Source organism: Arachis hypogaea, chromosome 17 (assembly GCF_003086295.3).
Source record: "Arachis hypogaea cultivar Tifrunner chromosome 17, arahy.Tifrunner.gnm2.J5K5, whole genome shotgun sequence".
Lineage (NCBI taxonomy): Eukaryota > Viridiplantae > Streptophyta > Magnoliopsida > Fabales > Fabaceae > Arachis > Arachis hypogaea.
Genome location: NC_092052.1, coordinates 26246681 through 26261956, shown reverse-complemented (window position 1 = coordinate 26261956; position 15276 = coordinate 26246681). Strand labels below are relative to the sequence as shown.

Sequence of the window (15276 nt, the reverse complement as noted above, 5' to 3'; positions counted from 1 at the left end):
CTTTGTTAGTATTTGTCGTAATGGTTGGTTTGTTCGTACTATTATTGTATGGCTTTGAAAGTAATGTCTAAGTCTTCTCGCCGTTGTTACAAGCGCTAAAGCTAGCTGTTCAATCCTTGGGTACCTTTGTTCTGTTGGCTGCATGACTCTGCTGACGAAGTATACTGGTTGTTGTGCTTTTCCTGATTCGATCACTAAGGCCGAGCTTATAGAATGCTCGGAAGCAGATAGGTATAAGTATAAGGGCTTGCCGATTTCAGGTCTTTGTAGTACTGGAGGTGATGATAAGACGACTTTGAGTTCAGCGAAAGCTTTTTCACATTCTTCTGTCCATAGAAACTTTTTGTTCTTTGTTATTGTTTGGAAGAAATGATATGATCGGCTTGATGCTGACGGTAGGAACCGGGATAATGCTGCTATTTTCCCTGCTAGCTGTTGTACTTCTTTTACTGTTTTGGGGCTTGCCATGTTGAGTATTGCCTCACATTTTTCTGGGTTTGCCTCTATACCTCGTGATGTTAGCATGAATTCGAGGAATTTGCCCCCCTCGTACTCCAAAAGCACATTTTTCTGGGTTGAGCCTCATTCTGTATGTTTGGACTTGTTCAAATACCTCTTTAAGATCATCGCAGTGTAATTTCCCATGGGTGGTCTTGGCGACCATATCATCCACATAGATCTCCATGTTCCGACCTATCTGATGATGGAACACCTTGTCCATCAGTCGCTGGTATGTCGCACCTGCATTCTTTAGTCCAAATGGCATTACTCTATAACAAAAATTTCCATGCTCGGTTATAAATGCGGTTTTGCTTTGGTCTTCTGGGTGCATGAGTATCTGGTTGTAACCAAAGTATGCATCCATGAAGCTCAAGCTTTTGAAACCTGATGCACTGTCTACGAGTTTATCGATGCATGGTAGAGGATAAGCATCCTTGGGGCATGCTTTATTTAAATCTGTGAAGTCGACGCACATGCGCCATTTACCTGAATTTTTTCTTACCATTACTACGTTCGAGAGCCATGTAGTGAATCTGATTTCTTTGATGAAGTTGGCTTTAAGTAGCTTTTCGGTTTCTTCCAGTGCGGCCCTTGATTTGTCTGCTCCGAGATTCCTCTTTTTCTGAGCTATAGGTCGGCTCGCCTTGTTTGTGGCGAGTTTATGGCAGATAATGCTCGGATCTATTCCTGGTATATCTGCCGGGGTCCATGCAAATAGGTCGGCGTTGTCTTGCAACACTTTCACCAGTTCTGATCTTTCCTTTCCCTGTAGTGCCTGGCCGATGTATGTGAACCGTTCTGGTTTCTCCATCAGTGGGATTTTCTGGAGCTCGTCTGCTGGTTGAGGCCTTTCTTGGGTGTCCTCACGCGGATCAAGCTCTGCCAAGGACAGTACCTCTATTGCGTTATGGATCGCTTTGACTTCTTGCTGGAACTCTAGTCTTAGAGCCGACCTTTTCAGGCTTGCGTTGTAACATTGCCGAGCTTGTTGTCGGTCCGAGTGAAGTGTCGCTATTTTTCCGTCCTGTGCCTAAAATTTTACACATAGATGAAAGGTTGAAACTACTGCCCTGAACATGTTCAGAGCAGGTCTTCCGAGAATAATGTTATAAGGACTAGGGCAGTCAACTATAAGGTATTGTATGTCGGTGGTTCGTGACAATGGGTGGTTTCCCATCATTGTCTTCAACCATATGTAGCCCTTAATTGGTACTCTTTCTCCGGAGAATCCGACTAATTCTCCGGATGAAGGTTGTATAAGTTTTTCAGATATTTGCATTTTTAGAAAAGTAGCGTAAAACAGAACATCGGCACTGCTACCTGGGTCCAAGAGGACTTTTCTTACCAATAACTCGCCTGTTTGGATAGAAATTACCACTAGGTCGTCTGAGTGTGGTGCGGCCGAGCATATGTCCCTCTGGTTGAAAATGATTTCTAGGTTTGATGTGTCCTTGTTGTTATGTAGTGTTGTCCCTTCTATTGCAAGCATCGCGCGATAGTTACGTTTTCTCGCCGAAGTTGTTTCTCCTCCTCCGGCGAATCCTCCTGATATGGTGTTTATGATCCCCTTAGGTGGTGTGTTGTTTGGCCATTTGTTGGTTTCTTTTGCTCCCGAGGTCTGTTGGCGTTCTTCTCTATCGATCTCTTTATGCTTCCTTCCCTCGATGTATTTATCTAGGAGGCCCTGCCGGGCCAATCTTTCTAATAGGTCTTTGGCTATTATACATTCGTCGGTTGTGTGGCCGTACTTTTGGTGGAAAGCACAGTGCTTGCTTTTGTCGACGAATCTCTGGTCTTGATAGCTCCCGGCCCTTGCTGGTGGTTTTATAATTTTGGCGTTGAGTATTTCTTTGATTATCCTTTCCCTTCTTGTGTTGAACTTGGTGTAATTGTCACTTTTTTTGGGGTTAGCTTGAAGGGTCTCTTGAGGTCTTTGATGTTTGCCGATCTTGTGGATTTTTCATCCTCTCTTTTAGGTTGTCTTTTTTCTGTCTTTTCGGTTTCGCGGAACTCTTCGATCTCCATCTGCCCTGCCGCCCTTTCTCAGAATTCTTCCAACGTCTTTGGCTTTGTTACTGCAATTGTTTCCCTGAATTTTCTGGGTCGGAGTCCTGCTTTTATGGCGTGCAGATGGACGGCGGGGTCTAAGTCGGGTATTTCCATTGTCGCTTCTGCAAACCTGGTTAGGTAGTCTTTCAAGTTCTCCTGGGGTCCTTGGCGAATGGTGCCGAGGTAGTCCGATCCATGTACATATATTCTCGCAGCAGCAAAGTAGTCTATGAAGGATTTTGCTAATTCCTCGAAAGAAGAGATTGATCTTGCAGGTAGTTTTGAGAACCAAAGCAGAGCTGCGCCATCGAGGTAAGTAGGAAAGGCCCTGCAGAAGACAGGTTCGTTATTAGGACCATTAAAGAACATCATAGATTGAAATTTCTTGATGTGAGCCCGGGGGTCACCAATCCCCTTATATGGCTCGAGGGAAGAAGGTAATGTGAAATGTTTTGGCATCTGGTAGTTGGTGATCTCCTCAAAGAATGGGTTGTCCAAGGTCAGCTTCTCCTTTGGTGGGTAAATACTCCGTAGGTCTGTTTTTCCTTTATGACCGTTGTCTTCACGTTTACTGGCGTCATTTTGGTTGGTTAGTTTGGCCAGCCTTTTGACTTCCGCTTGCAGTTCGGCCATTTGAGCCATGAGCTCGGCCTGAGTGTTTTGATGGACTCCATTATCAGCCATGTGTGAAGGTTGAGAATCCCTGCATAAAAAGAAAACACGAGGTGCTATACAAAAGAAAGAGTGGGGTCAGTGTAACCGGGCCCCACGGTGGGCGCCAAATGTTCCGTTCAAACCAACCGAGGTATAGGTCCCCAACGAGATTTGCTTAGTTTCAGGAGTCGTGCGTCGTCAGGGAGGTAGTCTCCAAGGGTGACCTTGGTGTGGTGAAACACGACGGGGGGAGCACCTGCAAAAAGCACTCCGACGCTCAAGTAAGTGTATGAGTTATGAGAAGTAAAGAGAATAAGTTAGAGTAAACTCTGTCACCTGTCCTTCTTAGGTTGTTTTTACTCTTATTTTATAGATGACTGGAGCGTCATGTATTGCCTGATTTGTTCCAATATTGGTGGCTTGAATGGTGAGTTCTGTTTTCGCAAGTAACGTCTATGGGATAGTGTATAACTCACGTGCGTGATTGTTTCAGTTTTGGTTTGTTTCCGAGATTCATGGTCGGATTGTTGTTGTTGATGCTAATCCCGAGCTTAGCGGGGTACACGTCAGGTAGGATTGTGATTGCATCTTGATGGACATTAAAGGGTAATGGTGGTGGGAGCCATGGATCATGAAAGATGCGGATATTAGCACCAGAGCCTATTTTTCATAACAAGCCTTTCTCAATTACCTTGCGCCCTTCAAGAATACTTCTCCAGCCCCACGACGGTATACTTCCTATCTCTGCATGTAAAAAATCTGTATATCTGAAATATTTAGTTTTGAGCATTTTTGATAGAGTAGAATTAGGGTATTTCATAAGACGCCAACATTGCTTGCCTAATAAGGCCAAATTTTGCGCCCTTAGGTCCTTGATCCCCAACACTCCATCTTTCTTCGGTCTCGTCATTGTGTCCCATTTAATCCAAACCATTCTTCATTCTGCTCCTTTTTTACCCCACCAAAATTGCGAGAGCATGCTATGAATCTCAGTCAACAGCTGTCTGGGAGCTTGAAACAAGAGAGTGTATAAATAGGAATCGCTTCTCCCATTGCTCTCAATAGCGTGTGTCTGCCACCTGAGGACAATAAACTTCTTTTTCAACCCATGATTCTCTTTTGAACTTTATCCTTGATAGCTTCAAAGGTTGCTTTCTTTGATTTTTGAACTATAGAGGGCAGCCCCAGGTATTTGTCTTGTGCTCCGATATGTTCAATATTTAGTTTCTGTGCAATTGCTAGTCTTGTGTTTTAAGGTGTGTTGTGACTAAAAAATATGGCCGACTTATTCAAATTGACTTTTTTTCCAATGAAACCCTCATAGATCTCTAATAATTCTAGAATACTTTGGCTTGTGTTAGGTGAGCTCTTGTAAAAAAGAATTGAATCATCAGCAAACAAAAGGTGATTAACTGTTTGGCATCTCCGATTAACTTGAACTCCTTGAATTAATTTGTTTTGCTCTGCCTTGTGTAGCAAGAAGGAAAGCCCTTCTACACAAAAAAGAAAGAGATATGGAGATAGGGGGTCACCCTGTCGGATGCCCCTATTTGGCCTAAAATAGCCAAAAGGTTGACCTTCCACAACAACAGAGAAAGAAACAGTCGTTACTAATTCCTTAGTCCAGTTAATCCATTTAGCATCAAAGCCTAGCTTATCCATAATATACCATAAGAAATGCCATTCAACCCTATCATAAGCCTTGATCATGTCTAGTTTAGTAGCCATCTCATGCTCTGTCCCACTTCTCTTATTTTTCAAATAGTGCATACATTCGTGGGCAATTAGAATATTATCTGAAATGAGTCTACCTTTGAGAAACGCACTCTGATAACTTATGATTTTATTCATAATACCTTGTAATCGATGCACCATAACTTTAGAAATAATTTTATACATAATTGAGGACAAACTGATCGGTCGTACCTGAGTCATGTCACTGGCATCTGGCACCTTTGGAATCAAACAAATTTGAGTATGGTTGAAGCTTTTTAGAATTCTGCTACTGTGAAAGAAATTTCTCACTGCCTTAAAAATGTCACCTCTAACTATATCCCAGATAAAGTGAAAAAACTTAGCTGTAAACCCGTCATCACCAGGAGTACTCTGAGCATGAACACTAAATGTAGCTCTTTTGACCTCGTCCATAGTTACGAGCCTTTGGAGCCTGCGGTTCATGGAAGCTGTAACCTTAGGCTCCAAATCCTCTAAGTATGGATTCGGATTAGCCGAACAAGAAGAAGTAAAAATATCGTAAAAGTAGTCTTCAGCTACCTTTGCAATATCCTCCGGTTTCGATGCAATCTCATTGTCCTTCTTAACTAATCTCCAAATTATGTTCCTTCGCACCCTTGATTGAAATTTCTGGTGAAAGAATCTGGTATTCTGATCTCCTTCTTTTAGCCACTTGACTCTATATTTTTCGCACCAATAGCTCTCTTCTTTCAAATATGCCAGCTCCAGCTTCTCCTCCAAACTGGTAACCTCCTCTCCCCCACTGATTCCAGTCACCCACAACTCCTCTAGTTTAGCTTGAAGGCCCTTAATTTCTTTCTGGGAGTTTGCTTTGTAAGTTTTTTCATTGAGCAAATCTATGTCTACAATCTTTCAACTTTTGGGCCAAGGAGAACATAGCTGAGCCTACTACTTCCATTCTCCACACTTCACTAATAATTCTCTTGATATCCTTTTCTCCACACTAACATTCCAGGTATTTAAAATTCCTTTTACTATACCAGGATTGAGGTTCGGTTTCCATCAAGATAGGAGTATGATCCGAACCTGACTCTGTGAGCCTGTGCACCACTACATTCAGAAATTTCAGCTTCCATCCCATCCCAACTAAATAGCGGTCAAGTCTCTCCTTCACCAAATTCTCTCCTTGTCTTTGATTTATCCACGTGAAAGGCCACCCCACTATTCCAATATCCACTAATTCGTTGCTGTCAATAAAATTAGTGAATATTGCAATGGTGGTTGCTGATTTTTGGCCTCCACCCTCCTTTTTCGCTTGGCTTGTTATAGCATTAAAATCGCCTGCTATTACCACCTTTTCTTCCAGGTGTTGACTCATTGTTGTAAGCTCCTCAAACTGTAAGGATCGAATTTGTTCCGAACAACTCAAAGGGACACCAATGAACGCCCATACCTCACTGCTTCCGAATTTCTTAACTTCGGCTGCCACAAAGAATTCTCCACTGTTAATAATTTGAACATTGATGCTCTCCTTCCAAGCTAGCATAAGTCCTCCTGCCACTCCTATCGAGTTAACAATATGCCATTTTTCGTAGCCACATACCCGAAGTTTTGCTTCCACCTGTCGAGATTGGTTCTTTGTTTCACTTATGAACACAATCTTGGGGGAGTGGGATTTACAGATCCCTTTTAGGGTGTGAATTGTCAAGGGTCTCCCCAAACCCCGATAATTTCAAACTATAGTTCTCATGGCGCCTTGGGTGTCATTTGTAGGCTGGCACCCTCCACCCTGTGTTCAACTGCATTTTCATCCTCTGTCCTTACTTTCTTTGTAGATCCTTCATCTATACCACTCATCAACCTTTCTTTTGGATCCACTTTTAGTATCCAACCCTCCAACCCCTTATCTTGCTAACTTTTTTCACTTCCTACCTTTCTCTGTTGTGAGGCACTGTCCAATAGCGAATTGCATAGGCTGCCCTTCATCCTCCTTGGCATTGGACTGACCAGCTATAATAACCTCCATGCATTCTGTTCTAGAATTGGATGATTGAGGTGACTCAGGTGCTGTCCTATTACCAGTGTCTTGTAGTTTCAAACTTTGTTCCCCTTCTTGCATTAACATCTTTGTAAATTCTTCCAGTAAGCAGTTTAAGACCGGTTTTTTCTTACGTTAAGTGGCCTTATTTTGATTTTGGGTTGAGTTGTTGAATGTTCTTTCTCCTTCGGAGTAGATTCGTGTTCCCACTTGGTTGACTTTAACCCATTTACCAATGTCATCTTCTTTTACCATATCACTAACAAAAAGTGTTTTTTTTTTCTTTATTAATATTTTGTATCTGTCGAATTAATTTCGAGTTTTGATAATATTTTTACTATTCAAAAATAGTTTATTAAATTTTTTTAAAAAAAGTTATAACAGCTATATATGTTTGATAAATTAAAATAAAAGTAACTTTTAATAAATATCTTGTGTTTAGAACTGATAATATAATATTTATGATTACATGCGTCATTGTTAAGTTAGTAAAATATAGCCAAATTACTCTGTGTATGTATGTGTGTTAAGTATGGCAGGTATTGAAAAATAATGTTTGAATTACACTTGATCTACTGGTCCAGTCAGGTACATGTTTGAATTACACTTGGTAATATGGGTTTTTTGTATTTTTTATTGTATGAGATGCATAGATATTGGGTCTATTATAAAAAAAAGATATAATTTGTGCATGCAATAATTTATTAGCCAGCAACAAATGTTTAAATGAAGTTCAGTACCGTAACAAATTAATCTTTAGCCTGTCGAATTAAAAAATACTATGAAAAACAAAACAAAAAACAAAAAACTAGTACTACTAATTAAAAAAGAATATGACTCGATGAATCAGTTGAAAATCAAACCGAAAATAATGAAACGACCCCGTTTCACATTAAGGAAAAAAAAAGGATTCAGAAAGCATACGTGCCCCCACTAATACTCTACTACAGGTACAAATAATAATAATAATAATAATTATGATATTAATATTATTTACTATTGATATTATTCATATATATGATATTAATAACATTAATAATTACTATTACTAATGTTATTAGTAATTAATAGTAATTCAATTCATTATACTATTATTATTAGTAATAAAAATATACGATTATTAATAATATTAATGTTAATAATACAATTTAATAGAATAATAATATAATTACTATTTTCTTAATATTATTTACACATGATTTTTCTATTTTATATTTTTTAGTGATATCACAATTCAATTCTTAAAAAATATTTAATCGAATAACTTAATTTTGAAGAAATTTTAATGATTAAATTAGTCTATGACCTTTTATTTTAAATAATCTAATGTAAAAATTAATTTGTCAGACGTGATATTCTTTTAAAAATTGAATTACTATTAATTTGTTAATGATTAAAATGTTTGACTAACAATTTTTTAAGAATCTAAAGTATTATTTTATATTTTTTTATAAATTTATTCAGATATTCAAAATATTATTTAAAAAAATAACATATATTATTCAAATTATATATTACTCAAATTGTAAAGAAACCAAAGATTCTTACAAAAAACTTGAAAAAATTTGATAGTAAGATTTTAGATTTTTTTTTTTTTGTGAATTCACAATCCCAATATAAACATACAAGCAATTTTCATATTTGATGAAAGAGGGCAAGTAGAGAGGACAAGAATGGCAAGTTTAGAAAAGAAGTACGATTCGAAGGGTACGAAGTAGCAATGACTACGTAGCGAGTGAGGATAGAAGCTACACCCTATTTGTTGATAATCTATCAGATGACATTTTGAGGAGGGACATTTTTAAAATGTTTAGTGTGGTTGGAGGTATTGTAGATGTCTACGTCTCTCGTAAAATAAGAAAAGATAAAAAAATCTCATTTGCCTTTGTTCGTTTTGACTCCAGGGGAAATCATCAGGACAGTGGATAGGTTTAATGAAACTCGGGTTAATGGGAGGAATTTGATTGTATCGGAATCAAAACATGTTCGTAGATCTGTTTGAACGTAGGATGAAGCAAGAAGAGGAGAGGCTTGGTCTAGGAAAGAGAAGATCTAGAATAGTAAAGGCAACAACTTCAAATGAACGATAGGAATGCAGGAGACAAGTAGATATTCCATTCATAGAAGGGTGCCTCAGGAAAAAAAGGAAAGAAGGGTGGTGGTCGTTAAAGTCTCTACGCCACAGAAGGACGTCCTAGCATGTAGCATTGTGGCGGCTAGCTTTCACCCTATTAAGTTTGGAGATGTTATAGAAAGACTACGTGAGAAGTGGTTTGGGTTGGGGAGGATTGAATGTCGTGATCTAGGTCCTTATAAATGCCTACTGACGTTAGAATCTATAGAATCTAGGGATAAGGCGTTAGAAAATGAAGCCCTACTGACGAGCTTAAGCCCCATGGAGGCAACACATGGAGTCTGTCTCAGAGAGTTTGGGTGGAACTGATGGGTGTTCCTATGCATGTTTGGTCTTGGGAATCTTTCTCAAAGTTTGGGAGCTTGTGGGGAAGATTAGTGACGTTGGAAGATATAGCGGAGGCGGCATGTTCTTTTAGTGCTGCAAGGATCCTTGTGGAATCTTATTTGTGGGAACCTATTCAAGAATGGCTGACCCTAAATGTGGATGAGTCTGAGTTTCAAGTTTTTGCGAAGGAGGTGGGTAGAGAGGTGTATAGTGCCCAAGTGCATCCTTCTAAGTCGGAAGAAGGTATGGGAGAAGAAAACGAATCGGGAAGGAATAACAGTCCAGTGTCTGGGCATAAATACAGGGCGTTAAGCTCAGTAGCCATGGAAGAGGCGTTACGAAGCTCAAGTGTCGTCCAAGAGTCCAAGTTGATTGAATAAGGTGACGACATTTTCTATGCGCATGACACTATTCTCGAGGAATTGATGGCGCGAGATTGGAGCATGCTAACTAAGTACGACGAATCGGCATAACCAGCAGAATCGTGCTTGATGAAGCATTATTAAGGGGGGGTTGTTAAGGGAATATGGCCTCTTTGTTCAAAGGGTGTTACAGGGTATCGGATGGAGGAACATAGTGAAGACATTGGGCTACGGTTAGATGCAGCCCAAAATCTATTGGGTCTAGAAGGTGGAATAGTGCAGAAAAAGGGAGAATGTCGTTGTGTATAATGAACGTGGGCCTTTGGGTTTTTTGACTCATATACCTTTTGGGGCTAATGCGGAGCACTACTTGGATGTGGATAGTGAAGGGAAGGGTTGTAGATTGAAAGAGATTAAAGTTTTTTTAGGCATAGATTTCCAGTCTTCTTGCCCATTTCAACCTGGCTATGGGACTTTTAAGGATGGCAACCACATACACAAACTGTTGAGGAGGGATGGTGACCAGGGTCTGCGGCGTGAGCAAGCACCTAGCCAGGGCTTTAAGTCGGTATGCCAGTGTGAAAATGATAACTTTTCCGATGATAACGTTGATGAAGACGATGAGACAGAGCTGTGTGAGACATGAAGAACTATGAGTTTCTGTGAAGAAGGTGGCATGATCTTCTCAAAAAATGAGAAAAAGGTCATACTGGAGGAGCTTCAAGGATTGCGAAAGGCATGAAGAAAATAGGGAAGCGTGATGTCAGAGGAAACAAGAACCTAGGGAAGAAAGGAAGCTTGACCAACGACGGGAGCTACTGCAGAGTTCTACATTCAGGTGCTAAATTTATTTCAATAAAGTTCTTGTTTTGGAATGTTAGAGGTTTGGGGGGAAGGGAAAAAGAACAGATGGTCAAAAGGGTGTGTATAAGAAATAGAGTTGATTTTGTGGGCTTGTTCGAAACAAAGAAAGGTGGAATTCACATAGGGTTGATTAGAAACTTGTGAAAAAAATATTGGTATTGAGTGGGCTAGTGTGGAGTCTTTTTTTTAGCATGGGATATTATTTGTATGTGGCGTAAAGAGTTTTTTGTTTGTTCGAATATTTTTATAAGTGAAAGATGGGTTGTAGTGAAGGGTTGTATCAAAGAGCTGAGGTTTGATTGTGCTATTTGTGTGGTATACGGTCCGCACCTAAGAGGTGAAAAAGTAATTTTTTGGAAAGGTCTGAAGGAGGTTAAAAAGACGGTGGGAGTTCCGATTATGTATGGTGGGGATTTTAACGAGATTTTGAAGTTGGAAGAAAGGAAAGGAAATAGGCCTCTATCGCAAAGCAGTCGGGAGTTTAAACAATGGATGAGTCACATGGAACTGATTGAAATGAATTTGAGTGGGAGAAAATTGATGTGATATGGGAGGAAGTGCTGTAGTAGAATTGACCGTATTTTTTTAGAGTTGTGAGTGGCAGGAAGTGACTAATGACCTATGCTTAAAGGGGTTGAATAGGGCTCTCTCAGATCATTGTCCTTTGCTCCTAGTCTCAAAGGATCTTGACTGGGGACCTTAGCCTTTTAGGATTTTGGATGCTTGGTTGTTGCATGAAAACTTTGTTAATAAGGTCAGAGAGGAATGGAGTAAGTTGGATGGAGGTCAGATTCTAGAGAAGTTCAAATAATACTGCATATCTAAGTCTTTTTGCGAATTAAGTTCAACTAAGTTAAATAATATGACTAAGAATAATGTTAGTCATAATTTATTTTTATTATATTAGACCAACTTAATTGAACTTGATTAATAAAAATATTTGGATATGTAGTATTATTCTTATTAAAATTATTTAATTATATTTATACAACTTAAACTTTTAAAGGAAATTATTAATAACATATTATTGGTCAAAAAACTTATTAATGATTCTAGAGTCTAGATGACTTGGTATGAATATTTTTTTATTTTTTTACATTAACTTTAGATAAAAAAAAATTAGTTCTAAGATATAATTGGAAAATTACAATGCAATTAATAAAAGAAATTTATCTATAAAAAAAATTATTAATGAGATCTAATCTAGATATAATGAGAAATAAATCATATAAACAGAAATTTTGCATAATAGATAGAATTAGATGCAAGATTAATGATATTTTTTAATTAATTTTTTTAATTTATTCAATAATAATAATATATCTTTTTGGACTTTTTTATATAAATAAATATTGAAAATATTTTATTTTTCAATATACGCATCGCTAAAAATGGTTACCGAAATACGCATTGTCAATTCAATTCTAGGATGGCGCCTACAAATTGGGTTTACACTCCAAATTAAAGGGAAGGCCACGAAATAGCACTAGCAGTAGTAGGTAAAAAAAGTTACACTCCCATTACGCGACTGGCATACGCGGAGCACATCACCTCTGACGCCCACAAGTTAGTAGAAATTAGGACCGACTGCAGCGAATTAGAGTCAATGTGTGTTTTTGTCAAAGTGTATTTTTTTCGAAGTGTGTTTTCTTTGTAGGTGCAACTTACCAGAGCCTTTGATTGTACTTCTAATTCATTCAAGTTTACTTCTAAGCAATTGTCTCTCTCACTCTTTAATAACTCATTCTTATACCCAACATTAAACTTCATCCCACATACAGCATCCTTCCTATGAAAGCAGCATGTTCCAATGTACAAAGGGCCATCATAACCATCCGCACCATGCATTTCCACCTTCACATAATAATAATAGAAATAATAATCAATACAAGAAAAAAAATGAATCATTTAAATATTTTTTAATTTATTTATATTGGTGAAGATGGAGTGACTCACATCAATTAGTGTTAATACTTAATAGAGTGCTGCTGTATATGTCATGTTTGAGAATGTTGTCAAAATTATGAGGGAACTGCACAAAAAAGTAGTATCATTTATATAAGTACTTAAAATAAAATAAAAAATTAAATTGAAAGTATAATTTAGATTTTAAAACAAGTTAAATAATATTTATACACAATTGCATAACGATTAATTTAGTATTTAATTTTTTATGTATTTATAATATTTTTACTAAAAATATGAGTACTAATAGTACAAGAATATTAAAAATCTTTAAAATAAGGAGTACACAAAATATCAAAAATTTATAATAATAAAAATTCAAAAGTATTAAAACTAACAAAAACAAAAATTCATAGTAAATCAATGCTAATGGAATCGATTTATCATTAGCCAGTACCATGTATAAATTGATTTATTATTAATTTTTTTTAATTTTTAATACTTTTAAGTTTTTATTATTATAAATTTTTGGTATTTTGTGTACTCCTTATTTTAGAAATTTTTTATATTTCTGTACTATTAGTACTCATATTTTTTGTAAAAATATTATATATATATATATAATTAAAGACTAAATTAATCATTATGCAATTATGTATAAATATTGACTTATTTTAAAGTCTAAATTATACTTTTAACTTAATTTTTTATTTTAAGTACTTATATAAATGATACTATTTCTACTCATTATCACTATTTTTTATAAAATAAAAAATCTATAATTTTAAAATTGATATAAAGTAAAAATATTATATATATATATATATATATATATATATATATATAAAAGATGTACATAATATATACTCAATGCAATTTAATAAAATAATAAATAAAAAAAAGTGTATCTATGAGAGTGCGCATTGGCTCCAATTGGGCACTGACTCCAATTCGCTCCCGCCAGCCTGATTTCTCCCAACTTGTGGCCTTCCCCTTGATTTGGAGTATAAACCCAATTCGTAGGCGCTATCAGAATTAGCAATACGGTAACCATTTCTAACCGTGCTTATATTGAAAAATAAAATATTTTTAATATTTATTTATATAAAAAAACCTATTTTTTTGTTTAACTTAGTTTACAATATCTCTATATTAGTTATTCTATTCATAATTATATTATTAATAATTATTGCAAAATATTTAACAAAAAAATGTTAAACCTTCAAACAAGGAGACTGAATGTTTCCAATTGACTGTATTTCTAGGGGAAAACTTTTAAATACCATAGATAATGGTACAGCATCATTTTTTACTATTAATATAAAATCTGAGAGCTTACTTTTTAAAGGTCTAATCTTTACTTTTTTCATGGTAAACAATTTCTTGTATGTATGTATGTATTTAAAAAAAAAATCCCTTTAATTTTAAATTTTGTTTTTTAAAGGCTTCTATGAATGTAAATAAGTAATACAGGATATTCATATAGTACTTTTATCATTAATAATATCATGATTTAAGTATAATATTCTGATAGTAAAAATATTATTGTATATCTCAAATAGGTTTCTAAAAAGATTTAAGTTGAACATTTTTGTCTCTCAAAATTTTTTTATTAAATTGAGATTCCTAAATTTTATAAAAAAAAAGACATATAAATTTTTATTTTAATTAAATCTATTATTTTAATTAAGATAAATATTTTTTATTTCTTTAAAAATATGACAAAAATACTTAATATTTTATTTTTATAAAATTTAAACACCTCAACGTAATAAATTTTTTTAAAAACAAAAATATTGTACAACAAATTTCATAAGAATTTATTTAAATATATATTCTTAAATAAATTTAAACAACAGCATTATTCAAATATGGATAAGATATGCAATTATTTTCTTTCCTAAATATTGTTGCCTTAAGTTAATATCTAAGATAATACAAGCAAATACAAGCAAGTATTTCGATCTTCATAGTAAAGAAGAAAAAATCAGTTCGTATTTTCAGAATACTTAAAATTAAATATAAAATACACATTAAATAATACATATATTTATATATAACAATTATTATATATATATATATATATATATAATTAGTCATTTTATTTAATATATATTAAAATATAAAACACACATTAAAAATATGTTAAATAATATATATATATATATATTGATTAATTTTTATATGTACATAATATTTTTACATATATAAATACATAATAATTAATGATAATTAATTTTGATAATTAGTTTTTTATGTACACATAGTATTTTTGTTCGACGTAATGTGTCATCATTAAAACGACTTAATAATACTAGAAAAATGATACTCTAAAAATTATTTTATTTAACTTAACATTTATAATTATACATTTATTACATCTAAAATTATTCAATTATTATAATCTTAATTTAAAAATACAAAATAAGATCAACAATAATTAATAAATACAAAATAAAATAATTTTAAGAGATATTTTAGATTTTTTTTATTGTCTCTAAACATTTTTAAAAATGATTAAATGGCCTATTCCGATAATCATAAAAGAAATAAATAAATATTTAACTAACAAATATTCTTATCACACATGCATGTTAAGATTATCAATTAATTTTTTTTATGAAAAATATATAAAATCTAAGTTTTTAAGATATTTGTGAAATAAAATTTATACTAATAATTACTTATACATGTATCTTTGAATTAGCTAAACTGGTAAATAAATTAAAGGATTTTGTTAAGTAAAC

The 15276-nt window shown here is 34.9% G+C and overlaps 1 protein-coding gene across 1 annotated transcript; it reads right to left on the bottom strand.

Annotated features, from left to right (window-relative positions):
- Nucleotides 1-481: 481 nt before the first annotated feature.
- LOC112763051 (uncharacterized) lies at nucleotides 482-1990 on the bottom strand. Its single transcript, XM_025808824.1, has 2 exons — nucleotides 1631-1990; nucleotides 482-1531 (listed from the first exon to the last, which is right to left on the bottom strand). Exons 1-2 carry the CDS (start codon nucleotides 1988-1990, stop codon nucleotides 482-484), a joined length of 1410 nt encoding a protein of 469 aa, XP_025664609.1.
- Nucleotides 1991-15276: the final 13286 nt, after the last annotated feature.

Coding starts and splice junctions, on each gene's coding strand:
- LOC112763051 (XM_025808824.1), bottom strand. CDS start 1,990: ATGCTTGCAATAGAAGGGACAACACTACATAACAACAAGGACACATCA. Junction 1,532..1,630: donor CCGACATACAATACCTTATA/GTTGACTGCCCT, acceptor GTAAAATTTTAG/GCACAGGACGGAAAAATAGC.